This window comes from Puccinia triticina, chromosome 14A (assembly GCF_026914185.1).
Source record: "Puccinia triticina chromosome 14A, complete sequence".
NCBI lineage: Eukaryota > Fungi > Basidiomycota > Pucciniomycetes > Pucciniales > Pucciniaceae > Puccinia > Puccinia triticina.
In genome coordinates, this window is record NC_070571.1 from 4,048,127 (window position 1) to 4,075,703 (window position 27,577).

The window sequence follows — 27,577 nt, forward strand, 5'->3', positions numbered from 1 at the left end:
TTGAAAGCTTTGGTTGCAGCTCCAAAGAAGCTCTGATCCTGTGTCACCTGTGTCCTTGGTGCTCAGTGAGTTTTAGTGGGGTATGTACATAAATAAATACATAGCCTCATGGCGCAGGGCTCACTGGCCCAGCTGATCGATCCCCAGCGCCACACAGCATTGTTCATTCTGGCACAGTTTTTTGCTCAGTGAGCCACTCAGCTCGAGCTTAAAAAAGAACTGTGAGAGCCCCAAAGGGGCAGCCCCGCAGGGTCTCTCACTCTGTCTCACAGAGAGGGAGGTCACACTTTGTGCGAGGGACTTCAAGCCCCTGCCCCCCGGCAGGCGAGGGACTGTGCCAAGTTTGGAATGTTTGGTTACCAGGAGCAAAGAGGGAGGTGGGTGCCGTCCATGGGGACCCCCCAGTCACGACCTGTATGCAGAAACCTGAGACACGTGTGTTTGGGGTCTGTACAGACTATAAGACACCCGCAAGGGTGAATGCAAATCTGACGGTAAGAAGTGCGTCGCTGATCAGCTCAGGCACGCTTGGTATTGGGTCCACTCTCGGTGAGGAAAGAGAGTGGCTGGTACCGGGCGCGCTGAGTTAGACTGGGTACAAGTGGCGTATGCATGTATCTACAGGATTGTCTACATGCATAAACATGACTAAACTAAGATTGATTAAGTTTGTCATCTTGGCACCCCCGGTCTCCAACACGGACCACATGTCCCAGATAGATCTGTACCGCGTACAGGGAGACGGAGGTCTGACATGACCATTCCCAACAGCTAGGTCCCGTTCAGGTCCTGTTCCCCCCAGCGCCTCCCAGGAGTCCCCTCTTTCCACTTCCTTCGCCCTTCTTGTGTATCATGGAAATCCCCTTATTTCGCGACCACCCGCCCACCTTACATAGTATATACCTTAGCTCAAAGGGGGATAGAACACCCACGCCCACAAGCGGGGTGGGCTAGCGCCTTTGACCTCACACCCTAAGGTGATTTGTCTGCTCCGGGAGGTTCCAACACGCAGACCTCTTCCCCCTTGGGAGCCTCTCGCTAGGGAGTCCTCCCAGGCTCCCTCCCGGGAGGCTCAACGCGAGAGGGATTTCAAATGAGAGTCAACAAAGTGGGTCGGGGACTCAACCTCTCCCAACCCGCACTAGGGAGTCTGAAGCCACTTGGGCTCTTTTCTCTTCCCAGAAGCCACAACAAGCTCCGGCTGCCGTGATGGAAGAATCAGAAAAGTCTTTGGCTCATCTCAATTTGCCCAGCCTTCTGAGCGCGGACTCTCTTTGGGGAACCCCTTGCAGCCCCACCTCGCCTACCCACCTTTCGCGCAAGTCGCAAATCAAACGGCAGATGTCGTCGACCCACACCATCCATGATTCCGTGAGTCTTTCAAAGGTGGGCAGCAGTTGGATTGGGGGCGAGGATGGGATGTTTTTGATCAACCGAGTGCCGGGGGGATGTAACGAAGAGGAGTCTAACGAGATCAAGGCACTCCGCAAAACCAACCTGGCTGTCCAGAAAGCTATCTCCCGCAGACTCTTGACACCCGAGTTAGTCAAGTCGCCCTCCTCTTTATTCGACCAGTCAGCTTGGAGGGCCTTTGGCCAACCGGAGTAGCCGGATTGGCTGAGAGCCTTGATCTCAGTAGCTGAACGGACAAAGGAGGAGGATTCTGGGAGCAGGAGCTCGGCCGATTGCTCCTCAATAACCATGCAATTGGGCCTGAAGCAGAGACGGACGGACAAACCACCGAAATTCCGACCAAAAGCGTTTGTGAGAATCACGACACGAGGGGGCAGCTGAACCATCCTCCAGCCCTGCCACACTCAAAGAGGCCACTCATTCTCAAAATGACTTTATTTCTAGCATATGCGAGCCCTGGTGTAGCCTGGGCTGGTGCAAAGGGCCCCTGAGGCTTGCTTCGCGAGGCGCCTTTGGTGCGTGGTGTCCCCCAGCCCCTGTAACAAGGTGATTGCACTAAATAAGCTACTCGTTGCGTGAAGTATTTTCCGCTCAATAACCGGTAGGTACCAGCCATTGAGTATGTGTCAAAGGAAAAGAAGGTTCAAGAAGGTCAATGAACTCAGGTGTTGCTTACCTGAGCAGCTGCACATCAAAAGCTGTGCACACACAGGAATGAGCTACACCAGCAGTGTCAGCCTTAGAGTCATCACAGCTGACCTAAAAGCTGCCTGTTCTACCTTTGTTACATATAAATTACTTTATATCTTTTTCATCTTAAGAGATAACCTTGTTTTGACTTCATATTCTGTTTCCTCATGCAATTTTAACCTTAGTTACAACTTACCAATTCTTTGTAACTATACTCCTTCCCTGAGTTACTAAGTTGTAGCGCGCATGCGCAGTTGTGACGTGTCAGCGCTACCAGGCGCGCCAAACCACATGTACATATGTAAATTACATAAGCAAACTGTGAAAATTGTTGTAGTCAGGATCCCCCTTGCCTGAGGAGGATCTACAGACTTCAGCACACCAGAACCACACCCCAGATAACCCTAGGATCACCACCAAAGAGATTACCACGCTCCCAGTATACCTACCGTCACAGGCGCTGTGGTGATTTATATAGGCTAGTGTGGTAGAATGTCCACGCGGGGATAGCGCGGGCGGGGAATGCACAAAGCCGCTCAGGCAGAGTGCATTCCGGTGACATAAGCACTGAGGATGAGGTCAGGAAAGCACGCTAGGAAAGCTTACGGAAAGTCACGCGTGGATTGGAATGCACGGATCACGGATTTTGGATTGGAGCGGAAAAGACAGGGCTGGACTGCGGCGGGACTACACATGTGGACTGGTAGCAGCGGCGCGTCAGCGGGTGAGCCATGACAGCCAGAGCGGGTTCCACCAGCGGGTGGAACCGGGGTGAAGGCGGTGGCGAGAGAACGGCTGACGGGGGCTAGACAGAGGACGGTGGGAGGACAAGCGTCGGAGAGGAGCGGAGTCTGGGAGAGTGACGAGCAGGATAGCGGGCGGAGCTGGAGGACTAGTGCGGGAAAGTGTCAGGTGTGCGGGATTGGGTGGGAACGGTGACATGCGTGGAGGGAAGGACGGGGGTGGCTCAGGGTTTTCTCCTCTCTTTTCCTCATCCTATTATCTTTATCCTATCAATTATTACGGATTTCACTCATCATTGTACTTACAACTACGGACATACAAGAGTTATTGGGAGATTATCTGTGATCTTATTCTTATTGGAGAGTTACTGCGGATTCTTGCGCTTACAAAGTGCGGAGCTTTATTCACTTGCGGATTATTACGCTATAGATCAGGCTTGGTAGAGGAGCGCTGAAGGCTAGCGGAAAGTAGCAGTGCGGAGCCAAGTTACCGACAATCACACAGCCCGGACATCAATATTCTTGAAGGAGGCGGTCAGCAGACATTCTACACCAGCTAACCATCCTTCTTACTCACAGCGCCTAGGATATTGACAATAAGTATCCTCTTCCACTGAACCTTGTTTATCTCAGAGGTACAACTCTGTGTCTGTTTGATCTGCTCTTCTTTGCTGGCCTTTGCCTTATCCTTGATCACAGGGCTGCCCCTGCTTAACATCATTCTTTTTCTGTGGTTTTTGCAAGAAACAAACCACATAAGTTTCCCTTTAAAGAACCTTGACTATCCAGAAGGAAGCTAAAAAATTGTGGCTGGAGTAAACTTGTCTAATCCAGAAGCCCTCCACGTTTCTTTGGTGAGAGGAGGCTGTTGCACTCTCTAGCACAGCTTGGCAGCACTCTTCTGAAGAGGTAGCATTGCCAGTGGACGTACATTCCCACCAGAATAACCTTGAAAATCTGCTTAATCTTGAATCTGCTCAGTCTCTTTCTCTCTTTCTCTCTCTCTCTTATATTTGTATTTTCTTTATCCAAAGAAAGCCAAATATTCCCCTCTTCTTTCTTGTGTCCTGCTGTCACTATGGAGACTCAGGCTCACATTTTTCCTCCGGGAGTTGGACAGTTTTGTTGGTTCTGTTCCACACAAAGTCCACAAACTTTTGTTCTTCCGCAAACAGCACATATTTTTCTTGATTTGTCTTCACTCCAAGTTTGTTGGACCTTTTCAGAGACATGGCTATTTGATCCATCGGCTTTAAACCAAAGATAAATTCGCCGTTATCTTTGGTTTGGAACCAATGGGAGGGCGGAGCTGGATGGAGCTGGGAGGAGCTGTGTCAGAACCACAGAGAACAAGGTTACCACACGCTTCTGACCAGTATTGCCCAAGTTTTTTTTTCATATCCCCCCTAATCCCTAATCCCAAACCCCTAACCCCTAACCCCTAACCCCTAACCCCTAACCCCTAACCCCTAACCCCTAACCCCTAACCCCTAACCCCTAACCCCTAACCCCTAACCCCTAACCCCTAACCCCTAACCCCTAACCCCTAACCCCTAACCCCTAACCCCTAACCCCTAATCCCTAACCCCTAATCCCTAACCCCTAATCCCTAACCCCTAACCCCTAACCCCTAACCCCTAATCCCTAATCCCTAACCCCTAACCCCTAACCCCTAATCCCTAACCCCTAACCCCTAAAACCTGCCCCCTATCCTCCAAATGGGGGATGGGGACAGGGGGGATCAAACCAGCAACCTGCCTATTACCTGGTTTGCAGCAGAGCTGCAAACCACTAGGCTATGAAACATTTTCTGCATAAGGCTGTTTGGGGGAATTTATTACCCAGGCCAGCTCCAATCAGCTTCATCCAGCTCCGCCCTCCCATTGGTTCCAAACCAAAGATAATGGCGAATTTATCTTTGGTTTAAAGCGGAAGAATTGGATTGACACAGGTGCCTTTTCACCACGTCTGTCATGAGCAGGCTTGAACCTGCTATTTTCAAAAATAAATTTTTGTCCACCCACCTAAATATGGTGAGGACTTTTGTGTCTGCCATCATCTCTCGTTTCCATGTGTCTGCCGGTCGCCCAAACAGCCTGCAACCGGCTACGCCTCCAAATCCAATCCTTGTATCTAGCATGATCTTGTCTTCAAAATCCCAAACCATTAGGTATCACCACTGATCCGGTCTTGTTGGGCAAATGGACCTTTTCCCAATCAAAAGTGGCCAACAGGATGGGTTCTTTTTCTTTTTCGAGAATCTCGCGACAACATTGAAGTCGTCCCATGTGGTTTGGAATTTGTCTGAGTCTACAAAAGAGTTTACCAACAGGATTCCATTCCTCCCATGGAGGAAGGAAAGGTCATTTATCAGCCGTAGTTATCTGTCACCATTGATTGCCGCTCCTAGCGGGCTAGTTTGGAAGAAAGGAAAGTGCTGTTATGAGCCGTAGCGCGGGCTCCGCAGCGCAGACTCACATGTACATAGACTACACGTACATGTCACAGACCATACTCAAGGTTCAAGAGGCTGGAGATCCAAGCCTCTTCCTCATCCTGCAATCTACCATTTTGGATCCAGAACCCCCAGAACCCCAGAACCCAGACCCCATCTTCCTCTCCACAGAACAGACCTTAACATATTGTAGGATCTACTTAACGGAGACGAAGACCAAGAACCCAACAGACCAACCAGAACCAGATCGCTCTGACTCCGAAACCTTGAACATCCCGACTCCAAAACCTTGAATATCCCGCAATCCACTCCTAGAAACCTTGAATATCCCGCTCCAACATCACACAGCAATACGATGGATGCCTCCGAAGCCGCCAAACTCCAACAACAACTGGCGGACATTACTAAGAAGGCCAACAACGAGGAGGAAAAACGCCGCCAGGCCAAGGCCAAGTTGGAGGACGCACTCCGCACTCCAAATCCACCCCCTCCCCCAACCGCAACCAAGACCCCCAAGATTGCTCAACCCAACAAGTTCAATGGAGATCGCGGAGCGGTGGCGGAGACGTTTGCCCGCCAGGTTGGCATCTATATGACTGTGAACAAGCACTTGTTCCCGACCAACACGACACGAATCCTTTTTGTGTCCTCGTACATGACCGGACCCGCAGGCATGTGGGCAGCCCCGTTCCTTGACCAGGCAACAGTGGAACCACCCACCCTTACCTACGCGGAGTTCACAGCGGCCTTACGGGGCATGTTTTTTGACCCAGAAAAGAAGGCAAAGGCGGAACAAGCCCTCCAAGCGCTGAAGCAGACCAGTTCTGTGGCGGACTACACCCACACCTTTGTCCAGCACGCCTCCGCAGCAGGATGGGAAATCCCCACCCTCCTCAGCCAGTACTGCCAAGGTCTGAAGCGGGACATCCAGATGGCGCTCATTGTTTCCCGCACCGCATTCACAACCATTAACAAGGTTGCTACCTTGGCCCTGGAGCTTGACACGGCGATGAGCGGAGCGGAGGCCAGAACAGCACCGGCTAAACAGAAGATCGACCCCGACGCCATGGACCTATTGGCGTTAAACGGACGACTATCCGACTCCAAGAAGGCCCGGATGATGCGGGAAGGACTCTGTTTCCGATGCGGAGCGCAGGGCCACATCTCCCGCGACTGTCCAACCAAGAAGGGAAAAGGCCGCGGAAACACCAGGATTGCGGCAATGGAGGATCAGATCCAACAATTAGTGGAAGGGATGGCGGCAATAGGCGGAGGCGGACCAGCAGATAAAGGCGGAAAAGGCCGGGCCGACTCGTCAAAAAATGGAGGCGCTCAGGAATGAAGGTTGTGCCTTTCCTGAGCGCAGCGGAGTTGTCTTGTAGTATTGGTGCTAGTCAAACTTTAACCAGAAATGAAATTGACCCCAGATGTTTCATCTCTCGCACCATCACAACTCCCAGAGCCACACCCCAGAACCCCTTACCCCCTGCCTCCTTTTTGATTGATTCCAGAGCGACCCATGATGTGTTGAGCAAGTCCTATGCCGCCGCAGCGGGATTACTCCGCAACACCACCGCCTCAAGGCGGACGGTGTTGGGATTCAATGGATCCACATCCCGAGCGGCATATGAGATCGACCTGACCCTGAATGAAGAACCCCGCCCTTCAAAATTCATCATCACCCAAGTGAAAGACACGTACAAAGGCATCCTTGGGATGCCATGGATCCGCAAACACGGACACCAAATTGACTGGACCACCCGCACACTCCGCTCTGACCACTCCGACATTGCAGCTGCCTCTGCAGCTTCGTCCACTCCAAAAACATCCTCAACAGAGGGCCAAGGGCCCATGATGGGGAAAGCTAGGATTCGTGACAAGGGGGTGTGTGTTTTACCGCCCCCGCAATGTGAGTTCGATAGACTACCCTCTTCCATACTCCCTGAAACGGCTGGCAAGCTTTTTGTCCATGTAGATAGTACTCCGCACCCCGACTGGAATCCCGCCCCCACACAGCTGGAATAGAACCCCGCCAACCCTGCCGACAATTTTGCTGCCGCTTTGGCGGTATTGTCCACTCCGCAAACATCCTCAACAGAGGGCCAAGGGCCCATGATGGGGAAAGCTAGGATTTGTGACAAGGGGGTGTGTATTTTACCGCCCCCGCAATGTGAGTCCAATAAAGTTTCTCCACAATCATTTTCCAAAGCAGCTGGCAAGCCCCTTTCTCTCCTAGAACTGTACACTGCAGAGATTAGCGCCGCCAAGACATCGTGGTCGACCTCCGCCCGGCTAGCAGCGGCGGGAAAGGCCGCTATTGCAACACGGACCGTTGAGGAACTTGTCCCGCAGTGCTACCATCAATTCATTGACATGTTCCGGAAATCCAGCGCTAAGAGCCTACCGCCACAAAGAAAGTATGACTTCTGTGTTGACCTAGTCCCAGGAGCCACACCGCAAGCAAGCCGGATCATTCCGCTTTCACCGGCGGAGAACCAGGCACTCGACACACTGATTGCGGAAGGACTGGCCAGCGGAACAATCCGGTGGACCACGTCACCATGGGCGGCCCCAGTTCTATTCACCGGAAAGAAGGAAGGAAACCTTTGCCCCTGTTTTGACTACCAAAAACTCAACGCACTGACAGTGAAGAACCGCTACCCCCTTCTGCTGACCATGGACCTAGTTGACAGCCTGCTAGACGCCAACACCTTCACAAAGCTGGACCTCCGCAACGCCTACGGAAACCTCCGAGTGGCGGAGGGAGATGAGGATAAGCTAGCTTTCATCTGCAAGGCGGGGCAATTTGCTCCGCTGACCATGCTGTTTGGACCCACAGGAGCACCGGGATACTTTCAATACTTCATGCAGGACATTCTCCTTGGACGAATTGGAAAGGATACCGCCGCATACCTGGATGACATTATGGTATACACACAGAAAGGCTCCAATCACACGGCGGCGGTCAACGGAATCCTGGAGACCCTGAGCAAGCATCAATTATGGCTGAAACCGGAGAAATGTGAATTTTCAAAACCGGAGGTGGAATATCTTGGACTCTTAATTGCGTGTAACCGGATTAGAATTGACCCCGCAAAAGTGAAGGCGGTGACGGAGTGGCCTGCACCGCGGAACGTTACGGAACTTCAGCGGTTCATTGGATTCTCCAACTTTTACCGCTGGTTCATTGACCACTTCTTGGGGAAGACCAGACCTCTACACGACTTGAACAAAGCAAAAACCCCCTTTGTCTGGGATGAAAAATGTAACTCCGCTTTCAAATGCCTAAAGACCACCTTCACCTCTGCTCCAATACTTAAGATTGCGGACCCGTACAAGCCGTTTATCCTGGAATGTGACTGCTCCGACTTCGCGCTTGGAGCAGTCTTGTCTCAAGTCTGCAACAAAGACAAAGAGCTCCACCCCGTCGCTTACTTATCCCAATCATTGGTGCAGGCGGAGAAGAACTACGAGATCTTTGACAAGGAACTATTGGCCATTGTTGCCGCTTTCAAAGAGTGGCGGCAGTACCTGGAAGGAAACCCGCACCGCCTGACCGCCATTGTTTACACGGACCACCGGAACCTAGAAAGCTTCATGACCACCAAGGAGCTCACTCGGAGACAGGCGCGGTGGGCGGAGACCATGGGTTGCTTTGATTTTGAAATCATCTTCCGCCCGGGCCGCCAAGTCACCAAGCCCGATGCCCTATCAAGAAGACCGGACCTAGCCCCCGCCCCTGGTGAAAAACTGACCTTTGGACAGCTGCTGAAGCCCAATAAAATCACGGAGCGGACTTTTGCGGAGATATCGGAGTTTGAATCCTGGTTCGAAGACAAATCAATTGACTTGGCGGAGGCGGAGCACTGGTTTGAGGTAGACGTACTGGGGATAGACGCGGAGCATGAAGCGGAAAATGAACTGGCAATGGCTGATGCGGAGATCATTGCAAGAATCAGAGAATTGACCCCACTCAATGCCCAACTGACCGGATGGATAGAATCCTTGAAAACCCCCACAGGTAACCGGAACAGATACACAGAGACTGATGGCATCTTGTACAACAAAGGGCAGATAGGGGTACCGGCAGACCCAGCACTGCGGACCGAGATCCTGAAGAGCCGACACAAAACCAAAGCGGCGGGCCACCCACGCCGATCCCGCACCCTTGCCCTGGTCCGACGGAGTTTTGTATGGAACGGCCAGAAGAAGTTCGTCAACCAATACGTGGATGGATGTGATTCTTGTCAAAGAGTTAAAGCCTTGACGCAACAGCCATTTGGGACACTGGAGCCGCTGCCAATTCCGGCGGGGCCGTGGACAGACATCAGCTATGACCTCATCACAGACCTACCTGAATCCCGCTCCCACAACAGCATACTGACTGTTGTTGACCGTCTGACAAAGATGGCACACTTTATCCCCTGCAGGAAGTCCATGAATGCGGAGCAGTTAGCGGACCTGATGGCGGAGCACGTTTGGAAACTCCACGGCACTCCAAAGACTATTGTTTCCGACCGAGGGAGCATTTTTGTATCCCAAATCACCCGGGAATTGGACAACAGACTTGGCATCCGCCTCCAACCATCTACGGCTTACCATCCAAGGACAGACTGACAGTTGGAAATCGCAAACAAAGCGGTGGAGCAATATCTCCGCCATTTTGTGAGCTATCAACAGGACAATTGGGCTCCGCTCCTGGCAACGGCGGAATTTGCTTACAACAACAACGATCACACGTCAACAGGGGTGTCACCATTCAAGGCAAATTACGGTTTCAACCCATTTTACAGCGGAATTCCATCGGCGGGACAGTGTGTACCGGCGGTGGCAGAGCGACTCCGCCAGCTTGCGGAGGTACAGGAAGAACTGAAGCACTGTCTAGAAGCGGCGCAGGAGGCCATGAAAAGCCAGTTTGACCGCGGAGTGCGGAAAACACCGGAATGGAACAGTGGAGACAAGGTTTGGCTAGATGGGCGCAATATCTCAACAACACGCCCCAGCCCCAAATTGGAACACCGCTGGCTTGGACCATTCCCAATAGCTAGCAGAATTTCACCCTCCGCTTACAAACTGACCCTTCCGCTTTCCATGCAGGGAGTCCACCCAGTTTTTCACGTGTCAGTACTCCGCAAACACAAGCCCGACGAGATTGCCCACCGACAGCGGCGGACCCTGGAGCCAGTAACAGTCAACAGCGGAGATGAGTGGGAGGTTGACGGAATACTGGACAGCCGGCGGAGAGGGCGGAAGACTCAATACCTTGTCAGCTGGCGCGGATTTGGACCGGTGGAAAATTCTTGGGAGCCGGAGGCGAACTTGAAGAACAGCGGAGACCTATTGGCTGAGTTTAACTTGAAATTTCCGGAGGCGGCGGCCAGGCATTGGAGGACGCGGAGAAGAAAGTGAGAGGGCAAGCTTTCTCCCACTGGGTTTTTTAATGCTGCCCGGGGACAGAATGCAGAGCCAAAAGAGGAGGACTTTTTTTCTCATTGACCAACCAGAAAAGGGGGCGGCTTGGGCATTAAAGGGGGGATAATGTTATGAGCCGTAGCGCGGGCTCTGCAGCGCAGACTCACATGTACATAGACTACACGTACATGTCACGGACCATACTCAAGGTTTGAGAGGCTGGAGATCCAAGCCTCTTCCTCATCCTGCAATCTACCATTTTGGATCCAGAACCCCCAGAACCCCAGAACCCAGACCCCATCTTCCTCTCCACAGAACAGACCTTAACAAGTGCTCATTCACTTGTTCTTGTGTATACAGCCCGTACATCCTCCCCGCTTCCAACGCAGGCGCGGGCAAAGAATCCTTAGAGCATCCACATTTGGCACTAAGTTAGCCCAGATTAGGGAACTTAGTCCACCCTTGCATCCGCATTGGCTCGGATCAACTTGGGATCAACTCGACCCGGACGTCCGTTTGGAGCTAGTGGGGTCTACATGTAGACCCCACTCATCCTTGGATTAATCTCAAAATACATATTCAACATGCTCACAAGCATGAGCTCTATGTGTTTAGGTGCCAAACACATATCATACTGGCACCTCAACACATAACCTCCAACAGCCTTGGACCCGCTAATCCCCACGCATGCAGTTGGCCAATTGGATTAGCTTATTCCAAGCATAATCCAAGCTAGTTAGTCCGTACTAACTTAGCCACCAATGCTGATGCTCTTAGGCCCCGTTTGGAGCCAATATAATTGCACAATATAATCTGGAAACTTGTGACATCTGATCAAGTTTTGGTGGACCTGATCAGATGTCACATAGGATGTCATGCAAAAAAACTCATATATTGTGCGGATTATATTGGCTCCAAATGGTAAATTGCATAAGACAATTACATTATGAATCAAGTAGCGCAGGCGCAGGCGTAAGAGATACAAATTGCATAAGACAAAAACACTATGAATTAAAGGGTAAGGTGCAAAGTAGAAGAGAAGTAAACATGTAACACTCATGTAAGATAAAGATAAAGGTATTATAGAAAGATATACCCCAACCACAAGTAAAGAAACAGGCCAAAGAATATCAAAGGGAGTCAGCAAGGATGGGATAGCCTCCCTCTTTTCCCCAGTACATTTTGATTCCAGTCTAACAAAGTTATATCCTCAAGTCTTTTCACTCAGTCTCCTGAGCATTCATCAACCCTAGCTTTGGAAATTCCTCAGGTCATCTGCCTCTGCTTCTAAGTACCATAACCTGCTAGCCTTGATGTACCCTTCCTTTATAATTATCACGCCTCTCCTCTACAAACTTTCACGCCTACTTTATGACCATTAGAAATACTTTTTGACCTAGGTGTGTTATTTATTCATTTTATGTTACATCATTCCCACCAAGATCTTAGTACATTGTTGCTGGATTGCCCCATTCTTAAGACTGCTGGAAGCCGCATCAGCCTTGTCAAGTTACTCCAAGTAGCTCATCAGGAAATTAATACTAAGAATTGATCCTTTCTCTTTGATAGTCAACAGCTATAACAGTACGGACACTGCCATAAGTAGTATAAGTCTGACAGCCAGACATGCCACATTAGAGGCAAGTCTCTACGCTCCCCCAAGGAGTGACTTGTGTTAAGTTCAATAAAAACTCTGGTACTGGAAGAGATCAAACATTCTGTTTGAGGTTAAAGAACCACCAAAACTGGGGGGGGGGGGGGGGTCTAGTCAAAGAGGTGGGGCTGACTGAAACCAGGGTATCCACTGGATTTTCCCAGGATCTTATAAATCTCCATGCTAGAGATGGCACTTTGTTCCCAGGTACCCTGACAGAATCCAAGTTTATTAAAGACAGATAAACACAGAAACAAAGATCAAGAGTTCATCCTACAAATCAACCAAATTACAAAAAAAAAAAAAATGCAAGGGTTCCCTCTTCCAAAAAAACCAATTACAAAAACAAGCCTTCTAAACACAAAATCCAAACATCACAAACTGGACCCACTATCCATCCCTGTCTAGCAGGGGTTAAAATAGTGGGTGGATGGCCCACAGAGCGCCACATTGAAGGCATTATGCAAAGGTGGGCCACCAAGTAGAGCCCCTCAAACTGTGCAAGTGCAACAGCAGAGGGGGTTGAGGACAAACCACACGCCGGAAGTACAGCGGCAGAGGACGCCCTGGGGATTATCCAAACACACAAGGGCACCGCTTTTTATACACGTTCCACCAGCAATCTCGCCTCAACTCCGCCCTGCATGCTTCTTGACAACAATAGCCCGGTTCATGTTGGGGCATTTTATGCCCCCAACTAAAATTGGTGTTGCTGATCAATAAAAAAGTAAGCTTAAAAAGCTTAAAAATGGCCGTGTGAGTCTGACTTTCAGCAAGAGCTGACATTAAACACGCATGATTCTAATTAAAATCTTGCTGGTCAAAGCCCAATGTGAACCGGGCTAATGCCACCACCACACCCCTGATGTATATCTGAACTGTGTGGCACTAACTACGACTCAACAGCTTTACCTTTGCATCAATGTGAATGTGGCGCGGCCATCCCACTCATTCAAAACTCACGCCTTTCTGCCCAGCAGCCAACCCCAAAAACCAGCAGTAACAACAAAAGCAACAGTAACAGCAACAACAGCAACACCCAAAAAAAGCAATGACCAGCCTTTGAAAACAGTCTCACTCTTGAACCTCCGCCAACTGAACCCACTGGCCAGGCCAGATTCACAGATGCTGTCAATCGCCGGCGGCCTCCTGGCCATCTAATTGATCGTCATTCTGTCAATGTCCTTCCTGTGGGGCCTGTTCATCGACATGTTCACCAGCCCCAAACAGCTCAGCGCCTTCTTGAGCTCCCTTCTCACCGGCCTGTTCCTTGTCGGCTCAGGCGCTAAAAGTTTCCAAATCATCCTTGTGCACATCACAGGCCAGCGGATCATCAACCGGCTCCACAGCGCCGCCTTTGCCTCGATCATGCGCGCCGACATCTCCTGGCAAGACCTTTGTGCCTCCTCCTCCTCCAACAAAATCACAGAAGCGACTGCCATTTGGTTGGGGACTAAATCACCCGAGATCTGGCAGACGGCACCAAGGCCCTTGTCACCGTGCTTGCAGGGGTCTTGATGATGTTCCAGATCTCCTTGAAGCTCACCGTCGCCCCCCCCCCCCCCCCCCCCCCCCCCCCCCCCCCCCCCCCCCCCCCCCCCACCGCCATCGGGACCACCTCAAAAAAAGTCTCCCAATCCAGCCATATTGCCCTCGCCCAGATCACCAGCCACACTGAGGAGGAAATCAACCAGCTCCAAACCGTACATAACTTTAACGCTGTCCCTATCCAGACCAACAGCTTCAATAAAAAGGCTAATATATAACCCTCTTGGAACTCGCCTGTAAGTAAGCTTATGTAAGAGTCTTATTTGTTGGAGGCAGGCGTGATTGAAATTTTTTCTCTCTCCATCTCCAAGTTGAAAAACAACTATTGCAACACTTTTTATGCTCTCTTGTCTTTATGTTGGTGGCTTCATGGGTCATGCAAGCATCAACAGTGGGCCAGCTACGCTAACCGTAGCGTAGCGGAATTCCAGAATTGCACCGCCTCCACACTAACGCAGCGCGCACAGGGTGCGCAGCTAATTTAGCTGTTAGCGTAGCATTACCGCAGATGGGAGAAATTGCGCTAACGCGACACACAGAGAAAGAGCGCGCGCTACGCTGCGCTACAGGGCTTTTAGCGGTACCAAAGGCCTTTTTTCCCGCTAAAAGTGCTGTAGCGCAGCGTAGCGTAGCTTAGCGACTGTAGCGGCGCGCTAAAGCTAACAAAGGATTGGCGTGCTGTTAGCGCCGCTGAAAATTAGCGCAGCGTAGCGGCGCTAACAGCGCGCTAACGCTATTCAAAATTGGTGGGCGCTTTTTGCCGCTACGCTAATGCGTAGCGCTGAAATAGCGTAGTGTAGCATAGCGGCCCACCGTTGCAAGCATTGGCTTATTAACGTACGGGGGTGCATTAGTTAGTTGAGGAGAGATCTCAGTTGGCAATCTGCGAGCATTTTTTCTTCCCAATCCCAATAGAAAGTGTTTTTGATACTCCATTGATCAGATCAACTGGGTCTTCTCTGATGATGTAAACAGCCTATGTTGGCTTGCCGTTGATAGGTCCCAACTGTTGGCTGGCGGGGGCCTGATTGGATATAATTACGGTCTTGTCTATTTATTTCTTTCTCTTGATGGGATTGTTTGTTACCCGCCTCTGCTGCATCAAAGATACATACATAGATCAATGAATAGAACAGGTTTGTGGAGATCTAGGTGACACCTGATACCAAGTGCAAGCAAGATTTACTGAGTGATTGCTCCCCACCCCCTAAATAGCATTGAATGTGAGGGATGCTGACTTGCTAATCAGCATAAGCATCCTTGCTGCCATCACCACTCTGGAACCAGAAACCACCACCAAAGGGGAAAAGGTTGTTAGTGTCATCAACCTCATCAATTCAAGCCGGACAATTTGACAAGATGTGGGCATGTCTGATATGTTTGCAGGAGATACTTGGGTCTCTCCAATCAACATGCTGCGGGCCATGGAGATACACCAGGGGAGAAAGTGTGGCACTCTCTAGAGAGTGCCAGACCGTAACTTTATCTTTGACTTGGTCAGAAGTCAGTTCAATGTGGGTGGGCAACTTGTGTTCAACTTTGTTGGTGAGCTTATTAGCAACTATTGTATAAGAAAATGATGAGTTCAGTGCAACTCATCTGTAACTCCTGATAGTATCAGTTTGGATTTTATTCTATCCTTCAGGCATCTGGATTTGAAGATAAGTCATGATGACTGCCAGATACTTACCTAAACTTGTCTGATTCTGTCCTCATTACAGGCCATTTGCGTGATTTGTGAAGATTTTTTTTGGCTTCCTCATGGACCATATTAAGCCACCTTATTCACATGAGCTATTTAGATGCAGATGTGAATTATCTGGTTTCTCCCTATGACCCATATTGTTTGTCTCCTAGTGGTTTCCTGCAGCTGTTACTTGACCCTGATGACCTGGAGAGTGGGTGATGGTGCCCATTCAGGGGATTGGGGAATCCTCTTGGTGGCATGGTTGTACTTGCCGTTGAGGAGACACACCCCCTTTGATGGCCAATACAGCCCAGCCATCAAAGGGAGTTGCCCCCTAGTTGCATACTACATGTCCACCTGTGACATAGGCCAGCAATTTCACATGAAGATCCTGTGCAACATTGTCACCCTGATGTTCGCCCAAACATCAGGGTGACATTCATGGCCAGGTTGTACCCGCCATCAAGAGGAGTTGATGGCGAGTAAAACTTGGCCATTGATTTGGATGCAGACTCCCTTTGATGGCCGGTTTCCACTGGCCATTGAAGGGAGTACACACCCTGTTTGATGGCTGTTGAAACCCAGCCATCAAAGGGCTTCAATGGCTGAGTTGTAACAGTCATCAAACAGATGTTTTACTTCCTTTGATGTCCAGTGCAACCGGGCTATCAAAGGGAGGCTGCCTTCATTAATTTTCCGCGCTGTACCAGCCATTGCGGGAAGTTCATACTCCCTTCAATTGCTGGGCTGCAGCGGCCATCAAAAGGAGTACACACTCCCTTTTCGCTGGTACAACTCTGCCATCAAAGGGAGTGGAGGAGTGGAAAATTCTCTTGATGGCAGGGCTGTACCCGTCATTGAGGAGACACCCTCCCTTTGATGGCAAGTAAAACCCGGCCATAAAAGGGATTTGCCTGCTAGTTTCATCCTACAGGTCTATCCGTGACATAGGCCATCAATGTCACATTAAGATCCTGCTCGAAATTGTCACCCTCATGTTTGCCCAAACATCAGGGTGACATTCATGGCCAGGTTGTACCTGCCATCAAGAGGAGTTGATGGCGGGTATAACTTGGCCATCGGAGGCAGACTCCCTTTGATGGCCAGGTTGTACTGGCCATCAAAGGGAGTACACACCCTTTTCAATTTCTGTCACAACTCAACCATCTAAGGGCTTTGATGGCCGAGTTGTAACAGCCATCAAACTAATTTTGAACTCGCTTCAATGTCCAGTGAAAAACAGCTATTGAAGGGATTCTGCATCCAATTTCTGAGCTATACCAGCCATTGGGGGGATCTAACACTCTCTTTGATTGATAGGCTGTATCTGCCATCAAAAGGAGTACACTCTCCCTTTGATGGCTGGTGCCACTCTTCCATCAAAGGGAGTAGGGGGAGTGGGAAATCCTCTTGATGGCTGGGTTGTACCAGCCATTGAGGAGACACAATCACTTTGATGGCCAGTAAAAACTGGACATTGAAGGGAGTTTCCCACTAGCTGCATCCTACAGGTCCAAGTGTGAAGTAGGCCAGAAATTTCACAAGATACTGTTCAACCATTTTCACCCTGAAGTTTGCCCAAATTTGAGGGTGAAATTCATTTGCAAGTTGTAATTGCCATCAAGAGGAGTTGAAAATCCCATCAATGACTGGTATAAATCAGCCATCATAAGCAGGTTGCATCCAATTAACCAGCGCTCTGTACCATCCATGATGAGAAATTCACACTTCCTTCATTGGCTGGGTTGTAGCAGCTATTGAGGGGAGTACACACTCCCTTAGAATGCTGTTACAACTCTGCCATTAAAAAGAGTGCACACTCCTCTTGATGGCAGGTTTGTGTTGGCCATTGAGGAGACACTCCCTCAAATTGCCAGTACAACCCTGGCATCAAAACTCTGTCAAATGAGGCTGGTAACAATAGTGATTCCAAGACCACACTTGTTCACGCACTTCATAACCTAAGGTGCAATCCTAGATAAGGTAGCCACTACTCAGGTCTGGTGATGATTAACTGTTGAACTGTGGAGCCCAGGGGATCATGAGTTTCCAGTGGTCAGGCAATTTGAAAAATTGATGCTAATTACATGACATTTGAACAATGTTTGGCCTGAACACAATTTTTGCAACACGCCAGACAGGTAAGAGATGATTATGGTGTATTCCACCTCCTCCTTGAGGTCTATCTCACAGAGAAGTTGGATTGTACCACCCTGAAATGATAACCAGGAGATGCATACATCTTGAGGTCCCCTTGTGGCTTGATCAGTTGAGCCTAGAGATGGCCTTGCGGTACCAGTTTGGGGGTACCTGGTACCGCCTGGAGGGTACCCTCTGGTGCGCTGGCAAACCAGCCCAGAGGTACCAGGTGCCTGCTTTGGGGGGAAAAAACTGAAGACACCCGGGTGTACCGCTGGTGTACCGTTGGCGCACCTGCCCGGCCAGAGGTCCCCGGTGTACTCCAGGACCCCCAATCAATAAACTGCTTTTCCAAGGAGTTCAGACATTGTGTGTATGCACATACAGATGATTTTTTTTTTTTTAAAGTGTAATTTCGCCTTTGGCATTGCACACTATGGATATGATGTTGTCTACACCACGGCGCGGCCCCAAACGCAGTCTGACGTGGGAGCCAGCGTGGGGCCAACCTCCCCGCTTCCCCCCCCCCCCCCCCCAGCGTTTTTGGTGTGCCATGCAGTGGGAAGTCGCGGGAGCCGCGGTTGGCACGCCTCCCCACGCGGATCCCATGTGCGCGCCTGCGGTTGGGCAAATAACGGACAGTGGCCCGCCGTGGGCTAATTTTCTGATGTGGGCCTTGCATCGGCCCCTCCCCAGGGCCGCACGTGGGGGAATGCCATCAGGGTCCCGTGAGTTGGCCGTCGGCACCGACCTTGAGCACCTGCCGTTGAGCCAAACGCAAAGTGGGCCCCGGGTCAAGCTTTTTTTTAAAAAAGAAGGGGCTATTTGATGGCTCAAAACCGCCGGATTCAGGGTTTGGGCGGTTTTTTTTGAGAAAAGATTGAAAGACCGCCGGATCCCTCTTGGGAAGACCGGCGGATGATAAATTTGAATAAAAAACTAATTACATATCTTGAAAGGGTAACATTTGGAAAAAAATACCTTGTTGACAGCACAGATGGAGAGGAAAGGAAGGAAGGAAACACCGGGTGGAATGGGAAAATAAATGGAAAAAACCATGAGAGAGGAAAAAGAAAGAACATAATGCGGTTCTGTTGACCAACGGATTTTGGAGGATACAAAAAAAAACATTACTATTGAATGATTGAAGGGGTCACTCCAGTGTTCACCAAAGCTTGGACCTCTTCAAGTTTTGGCGCGGTGAAGTCACTGTTGCCCATGTTCTTGTACTCGTATTTGTGAGAAAACAGCTCAAAGTCTTTGTTCAAGACAATTAGGATCAAGTGGCTTCAGATGAAAATTAATTTCAGCTAAGGAGATGTCAGAGATTTAAGGGTTAAACACTTACTGTTCTTGGAATGCAGCCAATGATCCTTGCAGAATACCTAAACGCTCATCAATCTCCAACCATTGCGAGTTGTTCCTGTTTTTGTGCACGTAAAAATAGACCATGACGAGTTGGCAATAGCACATCCAAGCTCGCATCAAGAAATTTGTTTGGCATTGCTCCACAATCTGCGCCTCAGTTAGCTTATGTCCCTTTGCTGGTAACTCGTTGTATATCTAAAAATGCAACATATTTAAACATGTACATAATTATAATTGAAGTCTGAGAATATTAAATAGTGGACTTACTGATGTTAGCAAAGCCCGGCAATTAGGAACGGGGCCAGTAATTTTCATCTTCTTAGTCTCAAGGGTATTTGCCATAAGCTAGCAAATACAAAAAAGAACTGAGTGTGGTTTGTTGGATGAAACACTCCACAAAAATACTTACCAGTTCACAAAGGTTGCTCCGTCAATACATCAGGAGGTCCCCCATGGCGTCACGATAATCCAAAAGCCCTGTCGGAGTTTCTTGGATATGCGGCGGCGCGAGATGATCTTCCTTCCATTTGCTAGGCTGTCGGTCAACGGCTTCCTAAAGGGGAGAAATCAGAATTGGATGAATACAAAAGAAAGAAAGAAAAACTCACAAGCAATAAGAAGTGTAATGTCTTTGGGAGAGCCCCATTGTTGTTTGGGTTGTTAGAGTAAGCTTCAAGGGTTGGCTTAAGCAAAAGCATCCGGGCGGTGTTTTGGACAAATTCCCAAAAAGGGGATTGATAATCAATATTGTCAATAAGATGTTATGTTGAAGCTAAACCAGACAAGATTGAAAAAGGATAACTTACCTTAGCAGTTTGATCATATTCATGGGACGCAGGCTGTTCAGAATGGCTGGCGCCAATAGCCCCAATTTGGTGATAGGCACCGTTAGCAAAGATAATTGCCACGTCACATTTATCAGTAACATACTTGGGAAAGACAAGTAAAAACAGACATATCAGTCTTACGGTTTAATTGCATTAATAGATTGACTAAAGATAAAGCCAAGAAAACATTACCTTGCTTGCAACAAGAGCAATCTTCAAATGATCGGGGTCGGGGTTCAGTTCAGCTTGAAGTTGCGTGCATACTTGCTGGATTGTATCAGTGGGATTAAAAGAGGCCAATGGGGCGGCCATGTCAACATCGCGGGTACTATTTCTGTTGAAATTGAAGAGATCAGTCGGGTTGGTTGGCTTGTATTCATCGGAGTTGTTTTGATTGCCAGTGGGTGAGGGTGGTTCTTCATGAGAGCCCGGAAGGTAGGAATTATCGCCAAAATCTCCTTGGAGAATTTCATTGATGTTCAGTGGCATCACTGCATTGATGAAGGGGGAGGGTTGAAAAAAGAAAGGGATCAAGCAATCACCAAGAGAAGATGTTTGGTGGGGGAGTGAGGATCAAGGTCTGAGTGGAAGTTTGTGATTGCTTGTCTGGGTCGATTGAAGGTTTATAAGGAGGAAAAAACTGAAAGAATTGGTAAAGGGCATGGTCAGTTAGAGGTACAGGTCAAAAAAATTGGCTAAGTCATCCAATCTTTTGATTGACCTCACAGTTGAGCCACAAGCATCCCGATCATCAAAAAAAGTGTCAAGAACAAGTTGCACAGTAGAAAAATCAAGGAAAATTACCCACTTGCCAAGATGGACCTCGGTTTTAGATGTAAGCCTGCCTTCCATGATTTTCAGAGACAGAATGAAAAAAAAACTGACTTTTTATGAAGATTTTATGGAGAGGAACTTGACAGGATTGAAAAAGTATAAGTGCTGTTTATTTAGAGGAAGGGCAACAGCTAACTGCACTTGACATACCAAGAATGTTGGTCACCAAACGCAAAAGGAACTTCTGCCAAGTGCTGGCGTCAAGAGAATCCATCTGATTTCCCGCTCCAACTGCCCCTTTGTCAATTACATCTCCCAGGCCCATCTCAACCAGGAAATTTCCGGCTCCAATGGAAAACTGCTGCAAGCCCTTGACCCCTATTGCAAGCCCCTCCTCTTTTGGATCTGCAAGCCCAAGGACAAAATCAAGAGCTGCGTCAGCGGCTTGCACCGCTCTGACCCCTCCCACAGTTCTTGCAGTTGCAGTTTTGTTTTTGTTGGTTCTTTATGCAATTAAGCTTGTTTTGTGCGGTAAAAAGTGGGGGGTACCCGCGGTACCCGCCAGGCAGTGTTGGGTGAAAAAGAGGTGTGGTACCTGGGTGTCACCACTGTGGCATTCCTTGCTGCAGACTTGGGAGGATTCTTGCCAGAGTATAGTGGATACCCACAGCAGGTGCAAATTGACCATCTCTACCTCTTATCATTTGACCAAATGTTCCATTTTTGATTGTTCCTTACATCTTGAGATTCAGTCATGAAGAATTTACTTTCCTTTTCAAACCCTTCTTTATTTTATGCAAAAGTATTGAATGATGTACTGATTTAAAGTCATCCAGATGATGCTCGGAATAATATGAACAGACAAGGAATGTTGCAGATTCCATTCTTTTGGGATACGGATGATAATTAGAAAAGTGTTCAATGATCTCTAGTTGAACTTGTCCAAATATGTTGACTTGTTGGTTGGCAGGTTCCTCCCATGGGGCAAGCTTTTTTGGCCCTGCTTCCACAGGAACCAAGACAGTCAGACCATAGCTTGGGTTGATGATACTTTTGAGTAGCCAGTCAAGCAATTCTTTTCTTCTTTTGTTGGAAACTGTCTCTGATGTTTTCAAAATACGGAGGAGCCTGTTGTGAAAGAAATCCACTGCTTTTGCTAAACTTTTGAACCTTGGAGGTAATTGTGGCATTGGAATCAACTCCTTAGTGTCTCCGTACAAAATTCAAAGAATGAGTTTGTCTGAGTCAACTCCGTAGAGGTATGCTGCAATTCGTAACTTCGGATGAGCGGTCCTCAACATTAATGTTGTTTTACTTGCCTGCTTGTAATCTTCAAATTTGTTTTGGATTGATGATAGAATGTTGTCACTGGGTTGGTAATAGCAAAGTTTGTGGTCTGCATTGGCAGTTAAGACTGATCTGATTTCCAGAAATTCTAGACTTTCAGATTTTTGAATCAAAGTTTCCGGATTGTAATTAGAGGCTAGATATTGATTTGATTCAAATTGATTGATCCATATATATTTAAAAATTAATTTAATTCAGTGCAATCAAAAACATTAAAAGGTTTTAATCACTCCAACCACTTGCTTGAAATGAAACTTACTTGGATGGTGCTTCACAAACTCTGTGACTAGACTCAAGGTAATGGCTTTTAAGCTACAATGTTTGCCGAAGTAATTTATCAATTGAGACTGAATAGGCCTGAAATAATGATCATTCCAATCAAAAGGCTTTGAAGTTGGACTATCAATCATCCCCATGACTGGAGGGCTGATGGAAGGTGTAAAGATCTGTGCTTCCAACCAGCAAATCAACCTGTTGTGCTGTAACCTGTATGCATATAAGGGTAGGTTGGCCTGGTCTAGAATTCTCTCATGCAAATCATATATCCATGCTATTAAAATCTTGTATTGCGTATTGCTATTCGTGATGCTGAGATTTTTATTTGTTGAATGGTTTATGAGGCGTAATTGCCTTTTCCGCGTTTGTGGTGATTGCCCCTTTGACTCCTGCATCACAATGGGTAATGTGCCGTGTGGTTCGACTTGGCGCACTTGGATAAAAGGTTTTGGGAGCTTACTTGATCGGGTCTTGAAGTGCTCATGGGCATGTGAGAGAAATATTGTTTGTAATCCCGTGTTTGAACTCATGTAGAGTTTACTTGGCTCTTTGGGATTCTTCAAAATGTCATTAAACTCTTTATCGTGATGTATCGGCCAAGGAGCTGCACATGGGATCCAACACATCAGTTCGAGTGTTTCTTCCCACTCAGCTTATGGATCCTCTAAATACATACAAGTAGACTAACCTGAATATTGAACGGACGCACTTGAACCGGTCTCCGGGTTGGGCAGCGCAATTGTCATCTCATTGTTAAAGTGGCCCTGGTTCATCATTTTCCTGGCTGTGAAGATGAGAGATTGATGTCAATGAACGTACTTGACGGGATAAAAATTTATTTGACCCACAGCTAGCCAAAGGTCCTTCTTGGGACAGGGGATTAGCAGTAGGCAATAGCACCTCACGGTCGTGTATAAATTTTGTTCCATCTGGGCTCGCTGGGTAAGGATAATGTGGTATATTTGGAGACCAAGTGGTGGGTTCTGGTCCTGACGAGAAGAAAGATTTTGAATGCAAGGACTGGGGTGAACTGGCTGCGTTAAAGGCTTTGCTGATATCCGCGGAATGCGTAACTCTGTCAAGCACCATTGGGTTATCAATGGTCTTCCAAGCGTCTTCAGTCAAAGGTCCTTCTTGTAACAATGTAGTAGTAGGCATTAGCACCTCATGGTCGGCTATTGATTGCATTCCATCTGGACTTGCCGGGTAAAGATCATGCGGAATATTTCAAGACCAAGTGGTGGGTTCTGGCCTTGACAAGGAGAAAAGGTTTGAATGTGAGGAGTGAAGTGAATGGGTTGGATGGAAGGCTCCGCCAACATCCGTGGAATACGTGACCCCATCAAGTAAAATTGGGTCGTCAATGGTCTTCCATACGACTTTGGCTGACACAAGCTCGGGTGGCAACTGAAAGGCACCGCAAACTGTTTTCAAACCCCAGACAAGAGCAAGGTAAATCAGGTAATACCGGCGCAGATGGATGCCAGGGATGGTCATTTTGTGATACATCAAGTCCGGCAAATTTTGCATGTCAAACCAGGTTCGAGGAGCACCCTTTAATATAAACATGCACAGTGGGTTCGGTAGCCTCCAGAGAGCTCCAAAGCAACACAAAACGCAAAGATGTATGTATGAAAACCAAATTTGTTCATTATACTTGAGGAACCCGTGGGGATCAAAGTGTCCATGGATCACTCAAGTGAAACACCGGATCCGAGAGAAACGGAGCGCACTGCGGTTGGAAAATGCTGACTGAAACATTAAATCAGTATACATACACCCTACCTCCTGAAATAGGGTGGTAAGGGGACGCCGTGTGTGAGGGCCCACCTAATACTCTTACTTCTTGAGTGGCTATGAACAAAGTTCAAGAGAACCCGTCGCCTATTTTCAGATGTATTAGAGGTAGTCTATCTTTGAAGCGAAGAATAGACTCTTGAAAGGAGTTTTAATAGAGGTTGAGATTACGCGACTGGAATGATAATGATAACAAAGAACAAAGAATATCGCAATGAGGAAAAAGAAAAGGGGAAACAACGGAATGAAAGACAACCGGGTTTATAACAATACACTCAGACCCTCAGATAAAACCTTCACAATCAAAGAAAGGAAAAAAGTTGTAAAAGATATTAATGATTCTTAGCATAATAAGGACCATTCTCCAATCATTAATCAGCTTCATCTTTGCATGATTATCAGTAACAAAGAAAACGTTACAAATTGGCCTGACCTTGTACCTGCAATCCTTCCGCTGCCTTCTTAGCCTTCTTACTCCTTCTCTTTCTCTTAGCGCCAAAATGCTTTTCATTTAATAGCTTAAAAGAATCTAAAGACGACTTAACTAAGAGTGGAATATGTTCCTTGGCGACCCACGTGTTGTTCGCCACCGTTGCGCCCTTCCAAGAAATTAAAAACTCAAACTTACCCTTCTTTTGAGACCGTACATCCAAAATTGCCTTCATCAACGACCAGTCAACCACTTCTTCATCTTTATAATACTTATCCTTTATACCATCAACGACGCCACGATCCAAAACACTATTTGGATGAACATATCTAACAATCAGCAAAACATTTAAAACAGGATGTAATTTAGGGTATTCCTTTTCAATGTCTAACTCTACCGCATTTGTTCCTACCATCCTCTTTACTGCAAAAGGACCAATATACCTATAGTCTAATTTAGAATTCAAATGCCTTGACTGAATAAACTTACGCAAAAGCAACACCATTTCTCCTTCTGAATACACCAGTGCCGGCTTCTTCTTCACATTATAATATGCTGCTTGTTTATTCCGCGCTAAAACCAGGCACTCCATCGCCTTTTCCTGTGTCAATTGCATTTCCAACAAAAATTCGTCCAAATCCTTACGCCCCAATGATTCAGTCATTATATTAAATTTTGGATGATGACCATAAGAAAAGAAAAATGGAGAAACACCCAAACTCGCCAAGTCCAAATTGTTTATAGAGAATTCCGCCATGTCTAAACACCTATCCCAGTTGTCTTGATAATACAAACAATAATGCCGCAAATAGTCCTCTAAAACTTGATTCATTCGTTCAGTCTGACCGTCTGTTTGCAGATGATAAGCCGTTGACAACCCTGAACGAATATTCAAAGAAATCATCAGTGACTTCCAAAAGTCACTCACAAAAGTGGCGCCCCAATCAGATATTATCTTATCCGGTAGCCCATGTAACCAAAATACATGCTTCCTGAATAAACTCGCTAGTACTGCCGACGAAGAGGCTTCTTTACATGGAATAAAATGAGTCAATTTGCTTAACAAATCAATAACGACTAAAATAGAATCATACCCTGCTAAAACCGGCAACTTCGTAATCATGTCCATACCAATAGTGCTCCATGGTTTAGGACCCGGGACTAAAGAAACCAACTCTCTGTCTTGAGCCTGCCTCCGCGCCTTCACTTGCTGGCAAGAGTTGCAAGACCTAACGTAGTCAGCCACCATCCTTCCTATTGAAGGCCATGAAAAAGTCCAAGTCAAAACCAACAAGGTTCGAGCCACTCCAGGGTGACCCACTGTGGGAGCGTTGTGATACATCCCAATCAGCTTTATTCTTAAAGACTCCGGGACTAACAACCTATCACCATGAAACCATAATTCATCAACTGTATGGACATTCTTTCCCAACAAGTCAGCCTCTGTATAATTCCGGGCAAAATGATCCAAAAGGAGTTGATTTGGCCTTTGAAACGCCAAGTCATGAATACCGTGAAAACCCACCGTATCTGAAGGGATTATTTCTTCAACCGCGTCCATCGGTACCATCCTCTCAGTAATCGACCTAGCTTCCGGGAACTTGCTTCGCTCCCCAACAAAATCTTCACGTCTACTCGGCGCATTGGCTGGGTTCTGCTTTCCTGCAACGTGATAAATAAGCATGTTGAAACTATCTAAAGTCAATGCCCATCGCGCCTGCTTAGGCGACAAATATTTAGCTGTCTTAAAATACAAAAGATTTGAATGATCCAAAAAGATTTTCACCGGTTCCTCTGTGCCCATAAGCCAAGCCCGCCATTCTTCACAAGCCTCCACAATTTCTAACAACTCTAGGTCAAAGATCATCCACGAACGCTCTCTGTCTGATAATTTCCTTGAAAAATAACTTACCAGCAACAGTCGTCCATCCTTATCCGGCTGACTCAACACTGCCACAATTGCAAAACCCGAGCTGTCCGTATGTACATACCTAGGTTTATCAAAATCAAAGTGTACTAACAGCGGTTCGTTGACAAACAGCGCTTTCAAATCACCAAACGCCCTTACGGAATCCTGAGTCTTCCATCCAACTCGATCTCCCAGATCTCCCTTCGTCAAAGCAGTTAAAGGCCCCACCACATCCGAAAATCCAGGAATAAATTTCCTGTAGAAGTTAGTAAAACCCAGAAACTTCCGCAACTCCTTCAGATTTGAGGGATAAGGCCATTGATTAATAGTGTCTAATTTCTTTATGTTCATTTTCAAACCCTCTTGCGTAATGTCAAAACCTAAAAACGTAACCTTCAGGCAAAAAAACTCACATTTAGACAGCAACGCCTTTAGAGAATATTCCCTCAACTTAAATAAGATGTTCTTCAAATCTACCAAATGCGCCTCCTTAGTTCGTGAAAAAATAAGTATATCTTCAATGTAAACAAAACAACAAACATCTAAATACTCACGCAAAACATGCTGTATGAACCGCTGAAAAGTTGCGGGAGCATTAGCCAAACCAAAAGGCATCACCTGATATTCATACAACCCCCACGGGGTCCTAAACGCCATCTTCCATTTGTGACCCGGGGCAACCCTCAGAAGGTTAATTAACGCCGCCTTCAAATCAATTTTAGATAAAAACTTGCAGCCGTGTAAATTGTTTAAAAAATGAGAAATTACAGGAAGAGGATAAGAGTCTCGTACCGTCATCCCATTCAGTAACCTATAATCCACACAAGGTCTGTCCGCTTTACCCTCCACCTTAACATAAAAAATGGGAGCGGCCGCCGGCAAAGAGGAAACCTTGATAAACCCTTGAGCTAAATTATCATCAACATATACCTTCAACACATCCCTCTCCCCTTTACTCAAATTATACATCTTACCAAACGGAGGTATTGCCCCTTCTTTCAAATTGATCTCACAATTGAAGCTCGGCCAATGAGGAGGAAGGGACGCTAAACTTTCCAATACAAACACATCTGAGAATTCTTTTAATAAATACAAACCCGGTGACTCA

The 27,577-nt window shown here is 47.6% G+C and overlaps 3 protein-coding genes across 3 annotated transcripts; all 3 read right to left on the minus strand.

The window, feature by feature from the left end:
* Positions 1-1,235: 1,235 nt before the first annotated feature.
* Positions 1,236-1,799, minus strand: PtA15_14A380 (uncharacterized protein; the record flags this gene model as incomplete). Its single annotated transcript, XM_053163090.1, has 1 exon — positions 1,236-1,799. One exon carries the CDS (start codon positions 1,797-1,799, stop codon positions 1,236-1,238), a length of 564 nt encoding a protein of 187 aa, XP_053027051.1.
* A 17,075-nt stretch (positions 1,800-18,874) lies between these two features.
* Positions 18,875-19,424, minus strand: PtA15_14A381 (uncharacterized protein; the record flags this gene model as incomplete). Its single annotated transcript, XM_053163091.1, has 3 exons — positions 18,875-19,028; positions 19,090-19,304; positions 19,377-19,424. The coding sequence occupies 3 exons, from the start codon at positions 19,422-19,424 to the stop codon at positions 18,875-18,877; spliced, it is 417 nt and encodes a 138-aa protein (XP_053027052.1).
* Positions 19,425-19,539: 115 nt separating this feature from the next.
* PtA15_14A382 (uncharacterized protein) lies at positions 19,540-20,425 on the minus strand (the record flags this gene model as incomplete). Its single annotated transcript, XM_053163092.1, has 3 exons — positions 19,540-19,662; positions 19,916-20,038; positions 20,255-20,425. 3 exons carry the CDS (start codon positions 20,423-20,425, stop codon positions 19,540-19,542), a joined length of 417 nt encoding a protein of 138 aa, XP_053027053.1.
* Positions 20,426-27,577: the final 7,152 nt, after the last annotated feature.